The 24,965-nt window shown below is 36.9% G+C and overlaps 1 protein-coding gene across 3 annotated transcripts in view; it reads right to left on the bottom strand.

Annotated features, from left to right (window-relative positions):
- Positions 1 to 24,965, bottom strand: part of LARS (leucyl-tRNA synthetase) — a 76,491-nt gene that overhangs the window by 14,161 nt on the left and 37,365 nt on the right. For all 3 annotated transcript variants that reach the window (XM_006891103.1, XM_006891105.1, XM_006891104.1), the window contains 10 exons: positions 23,534 to 23,746; positions 21,698 to 21,755; positions 20,603 to 20,666; positions 14,068 to 14,251; positions 12,519 to 12,609; positions 10,945 to 11,085; positions 9,810 to 9,950; positions 9,446 to 9,556; positions 6,070 to 6,180; positions 136 to 240 (listed from right to left, as the gene is read on the bottom strand). In XM_006891103.1, coding sequence (XP_006891165.1) covers positions 136 to 240; positions 6,070 to 6,180; positions 9,446 to 9,556; positions 9,810 to 9,950; positions 10,945 to 11,085; positions 12,519 to 12,609; positions 14,068 to 14,251; positions 20,603 to 20,666; positions 21,698 to 21,755; positions 23,534 to 23,746 — 1,219 coding nt within the window. The remainder of the gene's footprint in view (positions 1 to 135; positions 241 to 6,069; positions 6,181 to 9,445; positions 9,557 to 9,809; positions 9,951 to 10,944; positions 11,086 to 12,518; positions 12,610 to 14,067; positions 14,252 to 20,602; positions 20,667 to 21,697; positions 21,756 to 23,533; positions 23,747 to 24,965) is intronic.

Below are 24,965 nucleotides of genomic sequence, written 5' to 3'. Positions count from 1 at the left end.
CAAAAATCCATGTGACTGGTGTTCTTGAAAATAGTTCTAAAAATAAAGATAAAGTTTCTAAGTAGTTTATTACAAAAGAACAATACAATGGCTGACTATAATTAACTGATTGTTAGAACCTTTTGGCCTCCTTACCTCCAGAGAATTTGTCAGGTAAACTATATTCTCCATAAGCACCGCCTGTTCATCAAATTCCAATTGCAAATCCAGGACTCGAGCTCCTATCTTCTCCAGATTTTCCTTACAGCCAAAATGATTTTGAAAAACAAAATCCCAGTCAGAATAAGTTGAAAAGAACGTACTTCCTCCAAAGCAATCACTGTTTTCTCAGCTGATAAAAATCTCCAAAGTTGAACAGTTAAAGGGAAGGCCTGGACTCAGAGTTTCCCTTATCTGTGTTTACTTGTTAATGAAATTACTAGCCCACGGTAATCATAATTTAAAGTATGATAAGATTAAGGAAGCAATAAAAGACTGGAAGGCACAGGTTTTCAAATTTATAAAATAAGCATGGTTTTATCATTGTCTACTTAGGCTGAAAATAATTTACTTTGATAGGAATCAAAGAAATGAGCGAAGATCCCTTCAGGTAATTTTTAAAAATTAAAACTTGAGATACCACCTTTTCAAAGTTATCTCAGAAAATACTGAATTAATAACAATAACAAGACAAAAAGCTCCAGAAGATATTTCTGCAAAGTTTAAGGAAGAAAAAAGTCAGTAAGAGCATTTTAATTGTGTTTTTGTTAGGTGCTGTTGAGTTGGGATCAACTCACAGTGGCCCTCCAGCAGGTTTTCAGGGGCAGTAAATTGCACACGAGGAGTTCATCTTCCTCCCGTAGAACAGCTGGTGGATTCGAACTGTGTGCCTTTAGGCTGGCAGTGCAAATCCTTACCACTAAGACACGAGAGCTCCCTTAGCACTCTTCAGATGTACAAATAACATTTATTCTTCATTTTCTTGACTGCATAATATAAGTAACTCAAAATGTAACATCACAGATCCAAGTCCATATGCCCAGATGTAGAGATAACACCTGGACTAGACTATCCTTACATGGAAGTGATTTATGTTATTGATTCCTATTACCTATTGAGTATATCATCCAAGTTAATGATTTCCAAAATTTGTAAAACTACTAATTTACTTGCAAATCATCAATGTAATTTTTAAAAAGTATTATTCTAACAGTCTGTCAGGGAGGAGCTGCACTGCTAACACAAAGGCTGCCCTTCTCTAGTGGTTGAATTCTACGAGAGGAAGATAAGTAATCTCTCCCCCATATGATTTTTCAGCCTTGGAAACTCGATGGATGGTTCAGAGCAGGTTCAAGCCCATTGTTGCAGTCACTGCTTTAATACACCTTGTCCAGGTTCTTCCTCTCTTCAGGTGAACCTCCACCTTTTCCAAAAGGATGTCTTTTTCTAAGGACTGGCCTCTCCTGACACATGCTCAGAGCAAGTGAGATGAAGTTTCACCATTCTTGCCTCTAAGGAGGCAACCCTGGTTGTATTTCCACCAAGAAAGATCAGAGTGGGGTTTTCTGGCAGCCTATGGTATACTCAATACTCTTTGCAATACCACAATTCAAAGGCATTAATTCTTCTTTGGTTTGCCTTATTCAGTGTCCAACTTTCAAATGTGTTTAAAGCAATTGAAAATACCATGGCTTGGATGAAGATGCTCCTTAGTCTTTATCTGAATGTTGCTGCTGTGTACCACCGAGTGAGAAGTGACCCATAGCTGACCTTCGGGTGGGTTTTCAGAGATAGTTAATTGCACAGGAAGAAGACTGTCTATCCTTCTCCCACAGAGCAGCTAGTGGATTTGAATCTTGTGCCTTTGGGACTGCAGCACAGATTCTTGCCACTAGGCCACAAGAACTCCCTATACACATAGAGAAATATATATACATAAATATATACACACACAACACATATATGAAGTCCTTGTATGGTATAAATGGTTAAGCATGTCATTATAGCAGTTCCACATAATAAAAAACAAAAACCAAACCACTGCTCAGGTTGATTCAAACAAAGTGATCCTCCATCAGGTTTCCGAAGCTATAAATCTTTATAGGAGACTACTCATCTTTCTCTCTCAAAGCACCTGATGATTTAGAACCACTGACCTTATGATTAGAGCCTAATATGTTACACACTATATCATCAGGGCTCCTTGTATGTAGAATACTAGTTTTCAAATCAGCTTCATTGGATTCTCTTAAAAGCATATTAACATAATTAATTGCCTTTGCAACCACCAATGGGATAGTTTGTTAGATCTATACACTGGCAATGGATGTGGCATTCTGACCAATGAAATCATCTAAGAACAAACTATGAGCACCCTTAAAAATACAATTTGATTAATGTAGGTCAATCCAGGATTCAAAATAATTTATTAAACTTTAAATGCCTTGTGACTCTGATGGTGGAATATTTATTGTTATGTGCCATCGATTCACATGTAATTCATAGCAATCCTTTGTAAAATAGCTCTGAACACTACCCTATCCTGAGTCTAAAACGTTTTCCTGAGTGTATCAATCTACTGCAACAGTGAGCAAGCTAAAACCCTTCCATCAGCTATCTGCAGCCTGAAAAACTTCCAATTAGCCTAAAGCCTAATAATCAGTGGGAACCAAGTGGACCTGAAGACACTGATTTATACGTAAAGGAAAAATAAAAAAAACCCAATCCCAAAACATTTACTGAGTCAAGTTTGTGACACAGACTAGTTAAGTCTTTAAGCACATTACTTAATTTACTTCTCATAGCACTCCAAAAAAAGTAGACTCTATTAATATCTTCATTTTACAGACGAAAAATTTATGATACCCAGAAAATTTACGTGGTTTGGCTAAGACGTCAATACTAAGTTTTCAAGATCTGAATGCAGTTTGTCTGGCACCAAAGGCTGAGCTCTTAATCAATAATGTGTACAGTCTTCTATTAACTTTTCCTGTTAATTAAAAAAAAAATCCAATAGATTAAGTAGATGAATGAAACAAAAAATTTAACCTAGGGGTTTTCAGTTGAAGATGGGAGGTACTATTTCTTGCCTGCCTGAGAAGACAGTAGCAATCTAGAGACATATTTTAGGTGTCGTGATTGTAGTGAGGTCTCTATAAACAGAGACCAAGAACACTGCTAAACATTCTACACTGTATTCACAATTCACCTATCAACATAGTTAGACTCCAAAAATCAGGTTTTGCAAAAATCAGGATCTTGTGAAAATAGAAAATTACCATATCACAATGGAAGACAATCATAAAATTACATTATTATCAAATTACATTACTACATACCTGTGAAATTAGAGAGACTCTTGGGTCAGCCATGTTGACACATAACCTTAACTATCAGTGACTAATGCTCTCTCACCTCACACCTTGGCTTTTGTTACAATGAGATTTATGTCTTTAATACATAACACCATCTGATAATGAATTGTTTACTACTGTTGTAAACACGCAACGTCATATCATTAACTAGTCAATAAGTGAAAAGTAAGAATATTCAGGATAATCCTTACAACGAAGAATTATCAGGCCAAAAGAGCAAAAGAGTCAATGTTGAGGAAACTTGGTCTAAACACTATAAATCACTATTTAACTTTAGTAGCTTATTTTCATTATTGTTAGGTGCCATCCAGCTGATTGTGACTCATAGCAACCCTAGGTACAACAGCTCTGAAACTTGGCCTATACTGAGCCAATCTCACTGTATCTGACACACCTACACCCATTACCACAATCACTGTGTCAATCCATCTCATCCTTGTACTGTCCCTCTACCATTCCAAACACGATGTCCTTTTCCAAGAACTGGTTCCTCCTTGCAACATGCTCAAATTATGGGAGATGGAATCTCAAAATTCTTGCCTGCAAAAAGCAACTTGGCTTCGCCCAGTGGCAAGAAGCTTCACTGCAATCCAAGACGTACACGGTTCTTTCTAATCCACCAGATGCTCTGCTGGAGAAGGAGGGGGCAATCTCCTCCTGTACCTGATTTGACGGTACACACAGAAAAAAATAATAAATTTTTTTTTAAAAAAAGCAAGTTGGCTTCACCTTCTCCAGAACAGACCTGTTTATTATTTTGGCAGTCCATGGTATGTTCCATACTCTTGTCTAGCACCGTAACTCAAAAACTTCAATTCTTCCATCACGCTTACTCATTGTCCAACTTTATGATGCACAGCAAATAAAGTGACGGCCTGGATCAGGCACACCTTAGTCCCTAGACTGACATTGTTGCTCTTTAACACTCTAGGTAGGTTCCTGGCAGCAGATATTCCCAGTGTAATTCATCTTTTGATTTCCTGACTGCTGGTGCTGGATTGTTGATTGTGGAGATGAGCAAGTTAAAATGTTAACAACTTCAATCTCTTTTCCGTCTATCATGGTGCTGCCAATTGTCCCACTAGTGAAAATATTTGTTTTCTTGATGGTGAGCATCAGTCCATATTGAAGACTGCAGTCCTTGACCTTCTGCTGCAGACACTACAGATCCTCCTCAGTTTCAGTAAGCAATGTCTGTCATTTGCATAATGCAAATTATTGATAAGTCTTCCTCCAATTCTGATGCCACATTCCTCATTAAGTCTAGCCTCCCAAAGACCTGTTCTGCACAGAAATTAAAAAGGTATGTAGAAAAGACATATCCCCGATTCAACTCTTTCCTGATTTTGAACCATACTGTCCTTGTTCTGTTATCACAATTGTTTCCTGGTCCAAGTATAGTTTTTGCATGACCACAGTCAAGTGTTCCGGGATTCCCATTCTTCTCAAAGTTAGCCACAATTTGTTGTGACCACACAAATACCTTGCATAGTCAATAAAATACAGATAAATATTCAACTGGTACTCTCTGCTTTCAGCCAAGATCCATCTGACAACTGGTTATGATGTCCCTAGTACCACAGCCTTTTCTAAACCCAGCTCACATTCTGGTAGTTCTCTGTCAGTGTACTGTTCCAGCCATTTCTGGATAACATTCAGCAAGATTTTGCTTATGTGTAATATTAGTGACATTGTTTAATAATTTCCACACTCTGTGGGATCACCTTTTTTATAGAATGGGAATAAATATAGATCTCTTCCAATCAGTTGACCAGGCAGTTGTCCTTCCGAGTTCTTAGCACAGTCTGGTGAGTACTTCTGGGGCAGCATGTTTGTCAAAATATGTCATCTGGTATTCCATCAATCCCTGGGGCCTTGTTTTCTGCTAACTCCTTCAGAGCAGCCTGAAATTCCTCTTTCATCACCATTGCCTCTTGATCATATGTTATTTCATTCTATTCTTCTGGGTCAGCCAGTTCTTTCTGGAATAATGACTCAGTGTACTTCGTCCATCTTCTTTTGATGCATCCCATGTCATTCAATATTCATTAATAAGGAACAATCTTCAATATGCTCTTTTGGATAAAATGCTTGTCTGTCAAATACTGTTCTAAAGTTGAGCACCCAAAATAAAACAGACTAGGAAGAAAGAATGGCCATCCACTTCAGAAATAACAGGCCTTCAAAAACCCTATGTACAAGAGAGCACATTTAAGACTAGCAGATATGGCTGTGCTCTGCTGGCTTAGCGGTAAGGAATTATGCTGACACCCAAAGACCCAAGATTCAATCCAAAAGCTATTCTAGGAGACAAATATGGCCTATCTGCCCTCATGTGATTTACTGCCTCTGAAAAACCAGCTTGAGGGTCACCTATGAGTTGGTTCTGAATCAACAGTCCTCAACAATAACAAGAAGCCAATTCAAATCTTGTTTCTATAAGATCCTGTAAAAACACCCTTTAAGTCAAAAGAATATGTCTCTTTCTCAAATTAAAAAGGAGAGGTAGAACATGAAAGGGATTATTAATGCAACTATTATAAACCAATTTTTCTTCTACAGTATGTTTTCCACTCAGTAATTCTACATAGATGAAAAGTCCAAGTCTGTCAGTTTACTTCGCCTAACTACTTAAAATTGTACCCGGCTTTCACCCCTTATTTTACTAAACTATCTAACCACTGCTGATAAGATCACAGATATGTTCACAGCTTACCTTAATCATGGCAACAAATGGCATCACCTTCTTCATGTATTTCTTCAATTCTGGCAAATTGCCAAGTTCACTAGCAATGACTTTGTTATCAGGCAATTTTCCACTGTTGGCCTAGAAGAGAGGGAGAGGACATGGAGAATAAATGTTTTAAAGATAATAAAATTTAGCCAATATGCCTACAGCAAGTCTGCCAAACATAGAATGATGGCCTCTAACCACTGTCAGAGAGCAATAGAACAAGGCACAGCCCTGAGCAGATGGGGAAAGTGAAAGCTGAATGCACAAAATACAGAAGGGAGTCTCATACTCTATTTAAATTCAGAGGATACATGTTTTCTAGTACAAATGAGAAAAGCAGATGTTCTGTGATATTTAGTCTTTCCTTACAATAACAGCACCTCTAGGATTGTAATGCAAGATCCTACCTGATGTTGTTGTACCTGATAAGAAACTTAAATAATCTTAAAAAGGTCTTATGTTCCAAAACTTATAAATAATTTCATGAAACATGGTAAAATAAAACAAACAGCTGTCATACAAAATTTACAAAGTATCTGCTTTAGAACACTTCTTATAAATTGTTAGCACAAATGTTAAAAAATAAACTTTGCACTGATAAACCTAATAGTATCTACTAAACAATTAGTATCATATATAACTAATAAGCATTCAATATTAATGTGCCAACTAAATGTGTTCAGGTCTTTCGTTCACAGGGTCACTGTGAGTCATCTACAACACAACGGCACTTAACAACACAGAGAGAGTTCGTTGGCCTAGTGGACAGCAAGTTATGCTACCAAGACAAAGGTGGGTGATTTTTAATCTGTGGCCCTCAGGCCTGATTTTAATTGGTTATGGTCAAACATTCTCCTAAGAAGTATGGCACTAGTCTGTCCATTTGCTATACATACATTTTTCTAAGTGGTATAATACTGGTCTGTCCATTTGCTATACAACTCATCGTTGCTGTGACGCTAAACACCATGACATTCATGTGTCAAATGCAATAATGGTTACCCATGGTGCTCTTCTATTAAAATATGCTTGGAAGCAGGAGTGGCATCCACTTCCAAAATAGCTGGCCTCTATGAACTTAGAGAAACAATGAAAGTTATACAAGTGTTCTAGTCTTTCGTTCACAGGGTTACCATGAGTAGTCTACAACTTTCAGCACTTAACAACAACAACAACAACTGAATTTTAATTCATTCCTATAAACATCAACTGTACCTTCCTATAAAGAATCAAAGCAAGCTGTGTTTTCAGAGTTTAAAATGACCTGATTTTTCTTTTAGAGCAAAAGCTTACAATCAAAATTAAAGGTTGGAAATAAATCTAAATGATAATATATACTAAGGGTTCAAATGATCTAGGGACTTCCACTTCCAATCTTTACTACAGTACATGGACAAATATTTTCTCAAAATGTTACTCTCAAGTATATATGAAATAAAGTAAAAAACCTACTCTTTCCCTATATCATAAAAAAGGTGACGGTCAACATAAAAACACTCTTCGTTACATTTTTGTGGGTTTTTTGGATGAAAACCAAATTTGAAAGAAAGTGAGCTATTAAAAATATTAATGTCAAAACAAGATTTGTGTTTGGAAATTATATAATACCTGGGTTAATGAGTACTAAGTAATACCAGAGTTTTAAAAGAACAAAGGCACTTTTCCAACACTTAGCTATTACTTATAGTATCTGTTTCTTACACGGCTTCTTTGAAAACACTGGTGTAAGAATGCAAGCCACTGAGGCCCAGTTTCATTCTTCTACCTGGCAAAGTAAATTCATGCAACTTAATACCTCTGAAAAAGGGTCAGCTACGGGTCGGTTCCTCATCGGCATGCAACAACAACACTCAAGAGTAGCACTCATTCTTTTATTTACCATATAAACCAAAATATTAAAGCAGATTTTAAGGACTTTGTGTTGTTACGTGCCGTCGAGTTGCTTGCGACTCATAGCGACCCTATGTACAACAGCCCTAAACTCTGCTCTATCCTGTGCCAATCGCACTGTCTCTGACACTCCCATTTCGATTACTCCAGTCACTGAATCAATCCGCCTCATAGAGGGCTTCCCCTCCTGCACTGTCCCTCCACCTTCCCAAGTATGAAGTCCCTCTCCAAGGACCGGTCCATCCTTACAACATGTCCAAAGTATGTTAGACAAAGCCTCAGAATCCTTGCCTAGGAGAGCAGCCTCGTTTAACCCTCTCCAGGATGAATCTGTTTGTGTTCTTAGCAGTTCATGGTACCCTCAATACTCTTCTCCAGCACCACAGCTCAAAGGCGTCAATTCTCCTTCTATCCTCCTTAGTCACTGTCCAACTCTCTGATGCATAACAAGTGATAGCAAAGACCATGGCCTGTATCCGATGCACCTTAGTCTCCAGAGAGACATCACTGCTCTTCAGTACTTTGGAGACAAATATTAAAGTAGATTTTAAGGGTACCTTAATTTTATTCTGAGTCAAAGCAGGAGATAGTTTTCCATAAATATAGTCTGACAAGGATCTAGCAATATCTAATCTTCTTTTATCCAACAAATTTTACAAATGTAAAAAAGTCATTTCATGAGCTTTCCATAATTAATTCTGAGAAGTATGAAAATATTGAGGTAAAACTCAATACAAATCTAAGGAAAATTAAAATTAAGGATTTTTTTTTCTGTGTCATCACTTTACAGTTTGGTCACTATCAACATTTTTAAGTGAACCTTAATGGTTTGTACCTGCTACTAACTATTATAATAACTTGAACAAAAACATTAAAATTCAACAATACCCTTTGTGTCCACATTTTAATATGGAGGAAAAAAATGGCTGATAGGTATTTTTTTCCCAGAAAACCTAAAACTCAAGATTAAATCTTGAGTTTCCTTTAAATATAAATACATTAGTAGTTACTTACCTTCTAGAGCCATAAACATCTTTGAGCTCTTTGTCTCTATAGTAATTATCAAATTGAGTATGCCTTTTAATGAACACCCAAGCCAAGCGCTAATTTTTTTCCAAATCTAGTAAGCTTAAGTCTCCATAAATTCCCATGTTTAAGTTACAACCACTTCACAATGCAAAATCAATCCTTTTGCTTCATGATTTTAACCAACATATGAAAAAATCCACATCTCATTATCTACAACTATCTGCAGTATTTTTCTATGAGAAAGTTTCAGAAATGTTCAAAAAGTTGCAGTTTTTCAGCTTAACAATCATTTAAGAATGACCAGGAATAACAAAGGAGACTTCTGTCCTAGAGGTAATTAAACAATATAGGCTTCCTTACAACATCCACTGCCAAAATACTATGACCAGATAAAACAAATAGCAGCCAATACTGTGGGGAAAGTCTACTGGGGAATCACCTCAAAGTGCTTCCGTAGAACAGAGAGAGTGGTATGTTGCCACGATGGATAGTTTTTTGCCACATAAATGGTGCAGTGTGAAGGCTTCTGTGGTAGTTGCTTGTCAGTCTTCTAACGAACAGATGAAAAGGAGAAAATATATAATCACTCCTATGTAAAACAAGAGTATAAATAACCTTCCCTCTATATACAACACTTCTGCCTTTAGCATTAAAACACATACTTACTGCAGAGCTGTATCTGCAATCAAGAGAGCACTACACCTTTTCATGAAAGCCTTCTTAATTAATTTTCAGTACAGTTAAAGTGTAACCTGGCCACTGATTCTTTTAGGAGTAAGTTATTCTTGATAAAGTGACTTTACCTTTCCTTTAGCTGGCATCATGTAGTTTTTGAGTCGTAGTCTAAGGTCATGTGCTACTTCCATGAGATACTGTGAGGAACGTATCAAGGCTTCATCCACAGGACCTGCCACAGGCCATGAAGCATTCATAATTGAGCCAGGCTTTTAAAGGGAAAAGAAGAAAAGAGTTCAGTGATATTAGAAAACACAGAGTTTATGATTCTTGATTGTAGTTTCATACTAAGGCTACCATCTGTAATAGTGTGCCCAGAGTTCAAACCTGACTACACATCAGTACACTTCTATAGCCCCTGATCTAATGTTCCCTAGAATGCAAGCTGTGAAGTCTGACTCTACATTCTTAATTAGCATCCATTTGTACAAGCATATTAATACCCACACACATATGCTCACTTTCAAAGAAAATTATGTAACGCTAATTTGCCTAAATTTAATCATTATTATATAAATTATGCATACTCTCAGTTTTTATCCTATTAATATATCCACTGTTGAAAGCACGGCTCTTTCGTGTATACATCATGAAAACATTTTTGCATTGTTCATGCACTGAAAAATACAAAAGTGCCTAGCTAACAGGGTTGGAAAGGAGTTATTAAACCAGTCAATCTATCTGCAAGCCTAGGAGAAAAAAATTGAATTTATCTTCACAGTAAGAATGCAAATATAATATCTCTGAATATGTAGTTCAATATACACCAGGAGTTTTATATAAAACAAGAATATTTATGCAAATACACATTTCTCCCTTGTTTATAAGCAGTTCATAACAGTTGTTTATATCCATCCCAATATTTTCACCTTTTTAACAGTTTAAAGAATCATATTAGTCATATGTGTAAAATACATTCAAATATAGAACAGCATTTCCTAACAGATGAAAATTAGATGATAAATAACATATAATAAATGACATTTTAAGATAAGCATTATGTGCACATAAACAAAGAAATATACATGACAAAGAAAAATACATGGCTGGCCACCCCGAAATCAGCTTTAGTTTAACCTACTGTAATACTAATGATGGTGATTTTCATATTAATTCCTAAAATACTAATTTTTCTCTTAAAGAACAGCATTATCACAACACTATTTAATGAGGCCCAAATCAGAATCTTAAAGACATAGATACCTTTCCTAGAAGTGTCCAGATATGCTCACACAAATGTGGACAGAAAGGAGCCAAAAGAAGTGTCTGAACTTCAATAAACCGGAATACAAGGTCTCTGTGCATCCCTTCTATGGCCAATTCACGGTACTTATCTTTCGCAGCCTAAAAAATTGAAATTATTTGCTATTTTTCACTTTACTTTTAAAAAATAAAATTAAAAATTCAGTATCTTTAATACATTTTTAAGCTCTTACGTCTTTTTAAAAGTTCCATAATGAAGTCTTAGAAAAGGCTTTATTTTTGGCAACTTGCAGGTAAATGTATACCAAATGTATGTATGTTATCAAATAGTTCTTGGTTTGCATCAATATTTTCAATAAAATTATATCAAAAATGTTACTCTGAGAAATGAAAGTTGAACTTCAACTGTACACTAATGGCTAATCACTAGGTGGTACAATTAAGTGTATGACTATAAGCTAAGAGACTGGAAGTTCAAATCTACCCACAATCACTGCCAAAGACAGGCTTCCAAAAAGTCACAGCCTTGAAAGCCCAATGAAGCACCATTCTACTCAAACACACAGAGTCTCCATGAGTTAGAATCAACCTACAAGTGCTAAGGACATGTAGGAAAGTTGATAAATACAGACTTTTTTAAAGGCTATAAATATGGCACATTACCATGTTCTGCACTTAACCATATTTAAAAACATCTTTGAAAACCAAGTTACATAAATCCCAATATATTTATAAGACTGCGTAAAAGCTACTTTGTTTTAAATACTGGAAACACCAAACGTGAAGAAATCCTGACACCTTGTGGAAAATATCAGAACAGTTTGCTTTCATACAAATTTGCAATTAGACATAGTCTTGGGTTACAAATACACAATTTATACACAATCCACTGTTCTGAACCAACCCCCATAAAATCTATTACATTTGATTAGAAATTCATATTACATGATATAATATTACATATTACATTAAAAAATTTAAGGTGCACCAAAAGAGTTGATAACAAATGGATACAACTTAGCAATAATCATCTAAATGTTATTATTGAATTATTTGTTTAAAAATAATTACCTAAGTTATAAAGTAAAAAATTAAGTGTATCTGAATGTTTCCTTAATGTTTTCTACATATACACTATACAATGCATACAAAGACAAGCATTTGACTAAGAATCCTATTCTAAATGACACATACAAATTTGATTTAAAGACAGGCTAGAGTAAGGAAATAGTTCATAATCTAAGGCCTGCCTACTGTTAGCAAGCATTATTTTACCTTTACTTTTTTTATCAATTGAAAAATAATTTCCTGTAAAGTGTGACTCAGTTTTAATGTCCTTGGTAGTATCCATGGTTCAGCTAGGAACAGAATTCTTTATATTAAATGGAAAAAATAAAGCAAGCTTCAAATAAAACAACTTAAAATCACAACTGAGGAATTTTCAAATTTCTAGGTAGGATTTCCAGAGTATCCCCACCAAACAAGTAATTCATTATCTTACAGCAGGAAAGAAAGTGGGACATGGGCCTATTCACAATTATGTTTTATAGCTACCAAAAGAATTAGTGGCCTACCTGAAACTCAAAAAACCCTGTCTTCAAAGCTTCTTTAAACATCATCTTTTCATAGTTTTGATCGGTTTTTATAATTCCTGCATTCATTTCACTATTAAATATGGGGGAAGAAGATTATTGAAATTATAAGCAACTATCTTTAGGAATTAAAAAGTCATATTATCAAATAAATAGTAAAATAAGAATGCTTTAAAAATTAAAATTTCCCAATTACAAAACCATCTTGCGTTCTTTGAAATTGTTTATTAGTTTCCTATTACTTTATTCCCTCGTAAAGAGTCATTTGACATCAATCAAGGATCTGGTTATGGACCATACCTTATGATATTTTATAACTCCTTGATGGAAACCTTATTGAATTCCAAAATGAAACATTAAGGTTGTTGTTGATACATATCAGAGTCAACTTAAAATTTTTACTAAATATTTAAAAAGAAAATTCTCACTGGCATATACTACTGTAGGCTCTTCATAATTTAGCCTAATCTGGCCACAACCTGTTTCATCTTTCAACACTTCCCCCAACACACTCTATACTGCAGCCACACTAGTCAACTCAGAGTTAATTCAAATAAATATCAAAATAAATAGTATACTCTCCCTACAAAAATTCATGTCCTCATCTTTATCACTGCACTCAGTACTGACTGAGCAAATGTTTCTTTCCCTGCCACACAATAGGGAAGGACCAGGTATTATTCATCTGTTTAACCCTACTGCCTAGGATGGTTCCTACAAAAAAAAGGAGCTGATGAATGGGAGGTTTGGGGTTTTCTTCCTTAGTGAAATCAAAAACATATTTCTCCTTTCCATGTAACCATTCTTCCATAATGCAAAAAAGCATGGGGAAAAGTTAAGAAAATGGTCCTCGGGCTTTGGAGAAAGAGAAGCAAGTTCTAATGTTATCACCAGCTTTGAGGGTTTTAATGAAACATTTTAAATCTTTTGAATAATGTAGTTTATTTTCAAAATGCAGCTAACAGTATCTTCACTATATAAAGCTGATGTGAATACAAAATCAGATAATGGGTGCAAAATACTTCGCATGGTGTCTGGCATAAAGTGTGTCTTCAATAAAAAGCAGCTATTGGTTAACAATGACTTTAAGTTAAAGACAAGAATGCAAGGGGGTGGGGTAGCCAGATAAACGGTGTTGCTGTTGCTAGATGCTGTTGAGCACGGACCCTTAGTAACCCTATAAACAACAGATATGAACCCTGTCCCATCCTGGCCTCGGACATATTTGTGCCCACTGCTGCTCTCACTGCATCAATAATCCATCTGGTTAAGGGATGAGAACAATCAAAAACAGGTATAAGAAGAATGTAAATAATAAATGTATGCACGTCACTGAGCACCCTATGCAGGAGCTGTTGATGGGAACCAAAACTGTAGTGTAAACTTTCACGAAAACCACAATGCTATCTGAAAGAAGCAATACTTATTAGTGAGCATTATCACTTAATTTATTATACAAAAAAATAAAATAAAATAAAACTTAAAAATGTGGCAACTCTAAAATATCAAATAGGTAGTGCTCATGGTTTACCTGGCAAACACCCGATCATTGAAAGAGCTGGCAGGACCACTTCTTAGGCTGTCCCAGTTGGCAACCATTTCTTTCACCCATTCTACCCAAGTGTAGAGACGGAGGATACCTGCATCTGCCATGGCTTCCACAAAGTTGGCATCTTCAACAGTGTCACCAGCATCAGCCAAGGCCAAACGCATACCTGGAAAAAGGAGGAAAAAAATTTAAAACCCAACTGATTTACTGCTAAAAATAATGGTTCATTTAATGATTCATATCTCACTCATTGCCATCAAGTCAGGCCCAAATCATAGCTGACTCTTCAGTATGTTTCCAAGGCTGTAAAGTGCATGGGATGTGGTGGACTGAGACTGCCAGAGGTGTGGTCTGTAGATTAACAGTACAACTCTCTACAGACTACAGCACTAGTTGTTGTTATTATTAAGTCAGAATTGACCTATACCTGATCCTCCAGTGGGTTGTCAGAGGCAGTAAGTCACATAGGAGGAGAATGCCCAACTTTCCCCCATAGAGCAGCTGGTGGATTTGAACCATATGCCTTTAGGATGGCACTGCAGCTCCTAACCCCAGGCCATCAGAGCTTTCTTCTTAACATCTCTCGGTCCAACAGGGGCACTGCAGAGTCTATATAAACTGTAGACTTGCTTCAACAACAAAAAGTAAAAATTACCAAAAATAAGCTCTCTAGCTATGTTATTTTTGTTGTTATGTGCTGTTGAGTCGCCTGTGACCCATAGCAATTCTATGTACAGCAGCTCTGAAGCCTGCCCTGTCCTGAGTCAGTCTCACTGATTTCGACACGCCCCAGTTTACTCTATCAATCCATCTCATCCAGGTCTTCCTCTCATGCACTGTCCCTCCACCCTTCCGAGTACGATATCCTTCTCAAAATACTTATTAACATATTTAAATGGTCTTTATAGATTTGCATATATAATTGTTGCTACAGATTGCCATCAAGTCACACGTAACTCATAGCAATTTTATGAACAAAAAAAAAAAGACCTGACGCCTTTCTATAACTATGGTCATTTCTCAAAGTTCACAGAGTTTCCAGAAGCATTGTTTTGGAAGTGGATGCCACTCACAGGCAAAATGACCCATAATGAAACAGAGGAAGAAAATCAGGTATTCAGCACTCATTACTACCCTTAACCCTAAAATTAGGTTTTCCTAAGTTTGGACCAACAAAATTTTATTTATTCAATTTCTATCGCTTCTTTTGCTTTACTTCCTACTGTTGTTACATGCCATTGAGTTGGAACTGACTCAGAGCTGTCCTTTCAGCATATTTTCAGAGGCTATAAATCTCACAGAAAGTGACGGCTCATTTTTCTCTCATAAAGCAGTTTCTGGATTCAAACCATGCTAACTAGGAGTTGGCAGCACAATTCCTTACCACTTAAGCCACCAGGGCTTCCTTCTCTTATTTTTTTTATTATTATTAATTTTATTACTTTGTGAGTATGTACCATCAAACTGGATCTGACTGATACAGGAGATTGCCCCTCCTTCTCCAGCAGAGCATCTGGTGGATTTGAACCTCCTCTGGGATTGCAGTGCAGCTTCTGGCCAATAGACCACCAGAACTCCCTTCCTTCTCTATTTTGTTGTTGCTACTGTGTATGTCAAGTCAGAACCAACCCATTTCTGACCCTCTCCAGCGGGTTTTCAGAGGCTTTTAACTGTACAGGAGGAGACTGCCCATCCTTCCTTCGTGAAGAAGCTGGTGGATTTGAACCACGTGCCTTTGGGATTGCAGCATAGCTTCTTACTACTAAGCCATCAATTTTAGAACTACCAAAATATCTATGATAAGATACTGGTAAAGCCTCGTTGCCCATCAATAAAAACCTAATTAGTAAATTACAGGGCACTCCTATAATTGAACATTATGTATCAATAAGGTGTTTTCAAATATAGACTGTCAAGTGAAAAAGGCAAAGTGTAGAACAATTATGGTAGTATGCTCGCCTCTGTTTTAAAGACAGAAAACAAGACCATGTAACAATGTTATGTATGCATTACCTTTCCTTAATATATATAAACTGACCTTTTTTAACCTCTTATTTGAAAATAATTTTATACTTAGAAAAAGCGGTAAAAGAACAACGTAATGAATACACATATACTCTTCCATCTGCCTCATATTTCTTAGTTGTTGTTGTTGTTATGTGTCGTTGAGTCACTTGCGACTCAAAGCGACCCTATGTACAACAGCCCTAAACTCTGCTGTCCTGTGCCAGTTGCAATGCCTCCGACACACCCATCCCGATTACCCCAGTCACTGAATCAATCCACCTCATAGAGGATCTTCCTCTCCTGCACTGTCCCTCCACCCTCCCAATCATGACTGTCCCTCTCTCCAAGGACCAGTCCCTCTTTACTCCATGTCCAGAGTATGTCAGACGAAGCCTCAGAATCCTTGCCTCAAAGGAGCAGCCTGGTTTAACCCTCTTCAGGATGAATCTGTTTTCTTAGCAGTTCGTGGTACCCTCAATACTCTTCTCCAGCACCACAGCTCAAAGGCATCAATTCTCCTTCTATTCTCCCTAGTCACTGTCCAACTTTCTGACGGCTAACAAGTGATTCCTAAGACCATGGCCTGTATCAGATGCACCTTAGTCTCCAGAGTGATAACATTGCTCTTCAGTACTTTGGAGCGGTCCGTAACAGCAGACTTTCCCATCGCAATACATCTTTTAATTTCCTGGCTACTGGTGCCAAGAGTGTTGACTGTGGAGCCAAGCAAATTAAAGCTGTGAACAATCTCAATCTCTTCACCATCCATCCTGATGCTGCCAATTGGTCCAGTGGTGAGAATCTTCTTGATATTGAGCCTCAATCCATATTGAAGGCTGCAGTCCTTGACCCTCTGCAGCAAGCGCTTCAGGTCCTCCTCAGTTTCAGCAAGCAGGGCTGTGTCACCACATAAAACAGATTGTTGATAGATCTTCCACCAATCCTGATTGCCGCATTTCTACTCATAGAGCCCAGCCTCTCGGATAATGTGCTGTGCATACATGTTGAAATGGAATGGAGATAGGACACATCCCTGGCGTACACCCTTCCCAATTTTGAACCATGCAGTGTTTCCTTGCTCAGTTCTGACGACTGCCTCACTGTCGAAGTATAGGTTTCACATTAGCACGATCAAGTGTTCAGGGATTCCCATTTTTCTCAGTCAGCCACAGTTTGTTATGATCCACACAGTCAAACACCTTTGCATAATCAATAGACATTCTTCTGGTATTCCCTGCTTTCAGCTAAGATCCATCTAACATCAGCTACAATATCCCTAGTACCACGACCCCTTCTAAATCCAGTCTGGACTTCTGGCAGTTCTCTGCTGATGCGCTCTTCCAGTTGTTTTTGGATAATCTTCAGTAGAATCTTGCTTGCATGTGAAATCAATGAGATGGTTCTAGAGTTTCCCCACTCTGTTGGGTCACCCTTCTTTGGAATGGGAACAAATATAGAGCTCTCCCAGTCAGTTGGCCAAGTGGCTGTTCTCCAGATTTCCTGGCAGAACTTGGTGAAGATATCCAGGGCAGCATCTGTTAACTGAAATAGGTCAACTGGTATACCATCTATTCCTCAACTGCTATACCATCTATTCCTGGGGCCTTATTTTTTGCTATTTCCTTCAAAGCAGCTTGAACTCATTCCTTCGTCATCATAGGCTCTTGCTCATATGTTATTTCAAGAAATTCTTCTGTGTTTGCCAATTCATTTCGATACAGTGACTCAGTATATTCCTTCCATCTTCTTTTAGTACTTCCTGAATCACTTAATATTCTGCCTAAAGCATCCTTGATGATAGCAACTCAAGGTTTGAATTTGTTCTTCAGTTCCTTGAGCTTAAGAAATGCTAAATGAGTTTGGCCCTTTTGATCTTCTGATTCTAGCTCCTTGCACATTTCATTGTAATATTTTGCTTTGTCATCCCATGCTGCCTTTTGGAATCTTCTATTCAGCTCTTTAGTATCTTGAATTATTCCTTCTGCTTTGGCTTCTCTGCAATCCAGTGCAATATTCAGAGTTTCTTCTGACATCCAGCAATATCAACACTCACATAACAATTACCTGTATACTTAATTTCAGTTTCACTCCCTTTCCCTCAATATGTTTCTTTTGTTACAGAATCCAACAGAGAATTCCACATCACTTTTATATGATGTTTCCTTGATATCCTCAAATCTGTGAGTTTCCCATTATCTTTCACAACCTTCACACTTTTATTAAGTACCAATCAGTCAGGGAGTTCTGGAGGCCTACTGGCAATAAGCTGTGCTGCAACGGACAATATCCTCTCGTGCAACTGACTACCCCTGAAAACCCACCAGAGGGTCTGCTTTGTGTCGGTTCCAAGTCTACAGTACACCACCACCACACCAACAGTCAGTTATGTGCTGACAACCTGAAGGCATGCTGTTCAAATCCATCAGCTGTTCTACAGGAAAAAGATGGGCAATCTCCTCTCATGCAATTTACTGTCTCTGAAAACTCCCTTGAGCTATGGGTCAGTTCTGACTCAACTGTACATTAACAACAGTCAGCTGTTTATAACTAGTACCAGAGCTAGCAGATCTACTGTCAGGGACCTCTCCAAATTACTCTAAAGGAGCAATGATGTCAGTTTGAAAACTAAGGTGCACGTAATTCAGGCCATGGTCTTTTCAATCACTTGCTACACACCTGACAGCTAGACAATAAATAAGGATAACAGAAGAAATAATGCCTTTGAATTGTGGTGTTGAAGAAGAGCACTAAATATCCCACTGACCCAAAAATACAAACATGTCTTGGAAAAAGTATAACAAGAGTACTCATTGCAGACAAAGATGGCAAAGCTTCATCTCATATACACTGAATATATATGCTAATTAACTGGAAAGGGACATCACGCTTAGAAAGGTGGAGGGTTGGCAAAGGAGGGAAGACCATCAACAGGTGGACTGATACACTGCAACAATGGGCTTAAGTGTGTCAGAGACTATGAGGACGGCACAGAACAGCAGAGGGTTCAGATCTGTTGTACAAGGAGTTGCTATGAGTCATACTCGACTCCAAAGTACCTAACTAGTTGTTACAACAGCAACATTAGTTATTTAATAAAATTTCTTCCAATCTGGGTCTGTCTGATGTTTTTCATTATTAAATTTAGATTATATGCCTTTGGCAAGAATATCACAGAAATGGTATTACCCCATTCTTGGTGCATCATATCAGATGTATAGGATTACTGACTGACTTATTAATGAATGCTGCTAATAATCTTGATCACTTGGTTATGGTGGTATCTGCAAAATTTTTCTACTCTTATTACCCTTCGTAATTAATAAATATTTCTGGTGAGTTACTCTGAAAAAATGCAAATACTGTTTTTCTTTTGTCCACTGATTTTAGTATCCAATGGTGGAACTTGCTTATAACAATTGTTACTATAGTGTTTTTCTAATGGTGATTTTACATTTCACTCAATTCTTCTACATTTATAAAATTAATTTTTATAAAAGAAGAGCTGTCCCTACTCCTCATTTATTTAAACAATTAGTATATATCACTATGTTATTGTTGTGTACCCCCAAACTGACTCCAACTCACAGCAACCCTATAGATGACATAATCATTCCATAGAATGGGCTCAAGGATATTTACTTTTCATTAGGCTATAATCCAATATAATCATTACTTGGTTGTTCAAACTGCCCTCATTTTGGCAACTGGGAACTTCAGTATTTAAAAAAAGAAACAAACAGGGGAGCTCTGGTGGCCTAGTGGCAAGGAGCTGCAACTACAATCCCAGAGGCGCACGGTTCGAATCCACCAGATGCTCTGCCAGAGAAGGAGGGGCAGTCTCCTCCTGTACCAGTCAGATCTGATTTGACGGTACACTCACACAAAAATAATAAAAATTAAAAAAACAAACAAACAAACAACATGATAATTACAATAAGCTTCATATAAGACTCCAAGTAAAAACTTAGTTTGAATTTGTTCCTGAAAGAGCACGCCTGTAATTTTTAAAATATCATGTGAAAACCAGAACTTGGAGGCACTGTGTTTTTCTTACTCTCAAAAATGTGCAGATTTACCACTTTCCTATCGGTTTCTATTAGTGGAAAATATGTTAAGTTCTTCTTCTCAGGTCGACTTCCATCTTATTCACAAGCTCTACTTTCACAGGTTTTACTGTATATTGCTTGTCCACAAAGAAAATATGAATATTTTTATACATTGCTAAAAGCAGGAGAAAAAAGAAAATTGTTGCTGTTTTTATGAATCACAGAATCAGAACCAACTCACGGTTGACCCTCTAGTCATTTTACAGAGGCAGTAAATTGCCTAAGATTGCCTATCTTTCTCCTGCAGAGCAGCTGGTGGATTCAAACTGTGTGTCTTCAAGCTAACAACATAAGTGCTTACCACCAAAGCTCTGTAATAAAACTGAAGCACCTATTTTTACTTTTGTTATCTAAGAATTAGACCCTGTAACATGCAATAGCCATAAGCAAAATGGTACACTCACCATCAGCTGAAAATTTGTCAATAGCTTGGGTCAAAGTGAGGAAATTGCCTGTGGATTTTGACATCTGAAATAAAAAGTCAATGATTAAATATTAATAAGAATATTAAACTCTTATCAGTCAAACCAAACTACTTGAGTTGGTCAACATTCAACAAAGGCATAAAGGATTTAGAAATTCTAAAAAGAGTATAGGCAGCATGAAGACAGTTGAGTTTCACCTCTATTAACTTCACAAAGAGAAACACTCCCTATCAGCAATATCTACAATAAAACAATCAATGGTCTCCACGCTCCAACACTTACTTAATTCCAACATCAATCATACTGCTCTCCTACTATGTCCAAAATATGCTGCAACAGCAGCTATGCAGATCTCAGAGAACCATAATCAAGTTTATGGTGTTTATTTAGGAAGTTAACAGGTTACACAACCCAAGCTAGTAGCAAGATAAAATTCCCCCTAAGACAGCTTTCCAAGTGCACTCACAAGCCCTTTGACCTTCAGCCTCTAATTTCAGGTCAGTGTTAAAAAGCTCTCTTAGTCTTTCCAACAGGGACCTCTGGTGGCTTAGTGGTAAAGGAGTCATGCAGTCAATCAAAAGGCAAGCATTTCTAATCCACCAGCTCCTCCACGGGAGAAAGATGAGCAATCTTCTTCCAGGCAATTTACTGCTTATGATGAAAACGTCCTGGAGGGTCAATTATGAGTGGGGTCTGACTTTAAAGTACATAACAACATGTTTTCTAATTATGGCATCTTCTCCACCTCTAACCCACCTCTTAATTTAAACCTAGTAGGACTGCAAAACTAACCAATCCCATCATGAGTTATTTAATCACCTACTTTACATATTCCCACTCAATCATGCGGTAAATATCAAAGCTAATGAGCCATTCTGTCTACACTACAGAAACAGAGAAAGCAAACAATATCTTAAAAGTCATTTTAGAGAGGGAAAAACTTTTAAATATTTTAAATGGAAAGTTTTTAATTCTGTCTACCTCCTATCTTTATTTCTGAAATTACAAAACCTTCCTTCAGGTGAAAAGCCTCCTACAGACTTTTAAACCTTCGAGAGAGGCAATAAGCCTTACCTTCTCAGAGTTGAGGAGGAGATGTCCATTTGCTCTCACAGCCACAGGCCACTTATCACTTTACACGTAAATGTTAAAAGACAAAAAACACAGCTTAAAGATTATGATTTTGGCTTAACATTTTTAGTGATAAATGCTAATAGCAATACTTGGCCACAAAAAATGTACAATATAAGTGTATTTTACTACAATCCTGTTTCTAACAGGAAACAAATGAAAAGAAAGTGTCCATTAGCAAATGACTTGTTATATAAACTATGGTGCAAGTTATAGAATTAGTGCATGGATGCATATGAGAAGACTCTTCAAACACCTAATTAAGTGAAAAAAGCAAGAGAAAAAAGCAAGTGTAGACAATGGAACATTTAAATTAAGGAGATATCTGATGCTGATAGAGACATGTGTAATTTTTCTCCACTAGAAGAAATCACAAGAAACCATAAAAGAAATGAGCTCTGGAAAGTAGAGTGGTATTAGAGGAAGGAGAAATGTTCACTTTTCATTTTTCTCTTCCTTTACTGTTTGAATTGTCAAACTATGTGCATGTCATTAACTCATTCCAGCTATGAAACCATTTGGGTCATAATAGCTGAAAACAAGAATTCTAGAGCCAGATTGCCTGGTTCTGCACACTGGCTCTGTCCTTTACATGCTAGATAACCCTAAGGGAGTTATTTGACTTTTCTATGACTTAGCTTATCTGTAAAAGAAGATTACCTTCCTCAAATAACTGTTACATGACACAGAGTTGGAATCAATTATAGGTGACACTAACCCTCCAGCGGGTTTCCAGAGGCAGTAACTGCACAAGAACAGACTATCCATATATTTGTCTCTTTGTCTCTCTCTCTCTCTCAGAGCAGCTGGTGGCTCTGAATCATATGTCTTTTAATTGGCAACATACCTCCTTACCACTAGGTCATCAGAGCCCAAAAAGTTGTAATAGAAATTAAATGAACTGCTAAAAATGCTTTTAATAGGGCCTTAAATAAGAACATGATGTTATTACTTAATCGTAATTTTTTTAAAGTTAATAAAACTCAAAAGCTTGGTACACAGGGATAGAGACTCAACTAAGTTAGTAACAGGTACTTCTGAGTTAACCAATTTCTTGAAAATTAGATTTAAAACAATAAGAAAAAAAATAATTAAATGACAAGGAGAATAACAACTATATTAGATTTATTTTGTTCCTCTACTTCAAAATCTTTTATTTCTAAGGGAAAAGATGCAATCTCATTCTAAATATAAGAAGTCACATGAGATAATTTATGAAATGAAATCTGAACAGAGGGAATAAGTACTTGAGGAACTAGAGGAAAAGAACAGAAATATGTCTGGGTCAGGAAGTAAAGAGATGCAACAATTACTCTTGAATACAAAAAGTATAAAAATAACAGGATTATTCTTGAACACAAAACAAGTCTAAAGATAACACTGCTACCAACTTGTACTATAATCTTAGGATTTCCTGGAAAAGCATTTCCTCAACTCTAATGGAAAAGTCCTTTCAATTCTAACATTTCCAACTGTTTTAAATTGCCTTTATTCCTGCATCTAAAAGGTTAAATGAAACAAGTTAAGTGAATTACTGGCAGACTGTCAATGTATCTGAAAGCTGATAATATTCAGTGGCCCTTGGCATGAAATCTGAGGATTTCTAGATAGAACAAGAGAGTAAAAGCTGTACTTTCAGAATACATGCATCATAAGAACACAATTAGAAAATCTAACTATGTATTCTTTCTACAATAACTTATTAGGTACTTAAAGTCAAAATACATCTTCACTGATAAGAAATCAATCTAGTCCTCCTAATCTTATTTTAGTACTTACCTGTGCTCTGGCCATATTGCTACATGATTATAAAGGTAATATGAAAGGTGATTTGGAACAAGATCCTTGCCAGACACTCGAAGATCCACAGGATACCAAAACTCAAACTCCTGCTTTAATTGATCTAATTTTTCTTTTGGGATCTGAGTTGTAGGAAATGGAGCCTCCTTGAAAAAAATATAGTCCCAAACTTCTTTACTCATCTGTTGGGGTCTGTATTAAAATACAACAAACAAAAATTATATCATTTCTTTGAAGGAATCATTATTGTAATCTATTTATGCATTAGATCTTAGAAAAAGTGCTACCAGTGTTCTCCCTGAAGGCATAGATGGTGAAGCTTCATCTTATATACTTAGCACATAAGAGAGGCTATTCCTTGGAGAAGAACATCATGTTTAGAAAGGTGGAGGGTCAACAAAAGAGAGGAACAGTGACTGCAAAAATGGCCTCATGTATGTAAAAAATTATGAAGATGTCACAGGAGAGGGTACAAATTTTTCATATGGTCACTGTAAGTCATACTCAACTGGAAGGCACCTAACAACATAATGCATTAAGAATCTTTCTTAATATATAGTAACAAATTCTATTAGACTTCCATAAGAATGATGAAGATGAGTCTCCTGGGCTCCTCATCCCCTATCACACTGGTTTTGGTTATCTCTTGGTCAGGACCTCCACTTTCAAATCAAAGAAGGCTCATCTCAGCCTACCCCTTTGATAGGAAATAAAACACCCAGTAGAAGCCAAGATTTAAAGGAAATAAATAAATAAAAATTAAAGGATAGCAAAAATTGAGCCTATTTATTAATTAGTCTAAGCTGAAAAGCTGTTTGTGGTGTACTGTTGAGTCAGAGCAAACCCACAGTTCACCCTCCAATGAGTTTTCAGAGGCAGTAAACTGCATGGGAAGAAACTGCCCATCCCTCTCCCACAGAGCAGCTGGTGGATTCAAACTATGTGCTTTTGAAATTGCAGTGCAGTTTCTTACCACCAGGTCACCAGAGCTTCATAGATATATACAAATGTTCATTTAGCTTCCTAGTAAAAAAAGTCAAAGCATCATGACAAAATTCTGCTAAGTAAGCTCTTAAAAAATTGAATTTTATCCATTCGTTTGTTTATTGCCCATCAACAAACAAATGAATAGAGAAGCTCTGGTATATTCACACAATGGAATACAAAGGACTCATGCAATATTATTCGAAATGGGTGACCCTAGAGGACATTATGCTGAGTGAAACATCTCAGTCACAAAAGGACTGCATGGTGTCACTGCTGTAGAGCGGGACTGCCATCAGGGTTGGGGTGAGACTGAGAAAAAGTGGATAAATTATCCATACTGCATTGAAACAGATGAGGGAGAGAACAGTTTAAAAGTAATATTGGGTATTACGGTTATGACAAAAGTCCAGAATGAAGGTTGTAT

This window comes from Elephantulus edwardii, unplaced genomic scaffold (assembly GCF_000299155.1).
Source record: "Elephantulus edwardii isolate Elephantulus edwardi_28Jun2011 unplaced genomic scaffold, EleEdw1.0 scaffold00095, whole genome shotgun sequence".
Taxonomy (NCBI): Eukaryota; Metazoa; Chordata; class Mammalia; order Macroscelidea; family Macroscelididae; genus Elephantulus; species Elephantulus edwardii.
The sequence above is the reverse complement of the archived record's forward strand: the minus strand, read 5'-3'. Positions and strand labels throughout refer to the sequence as shown.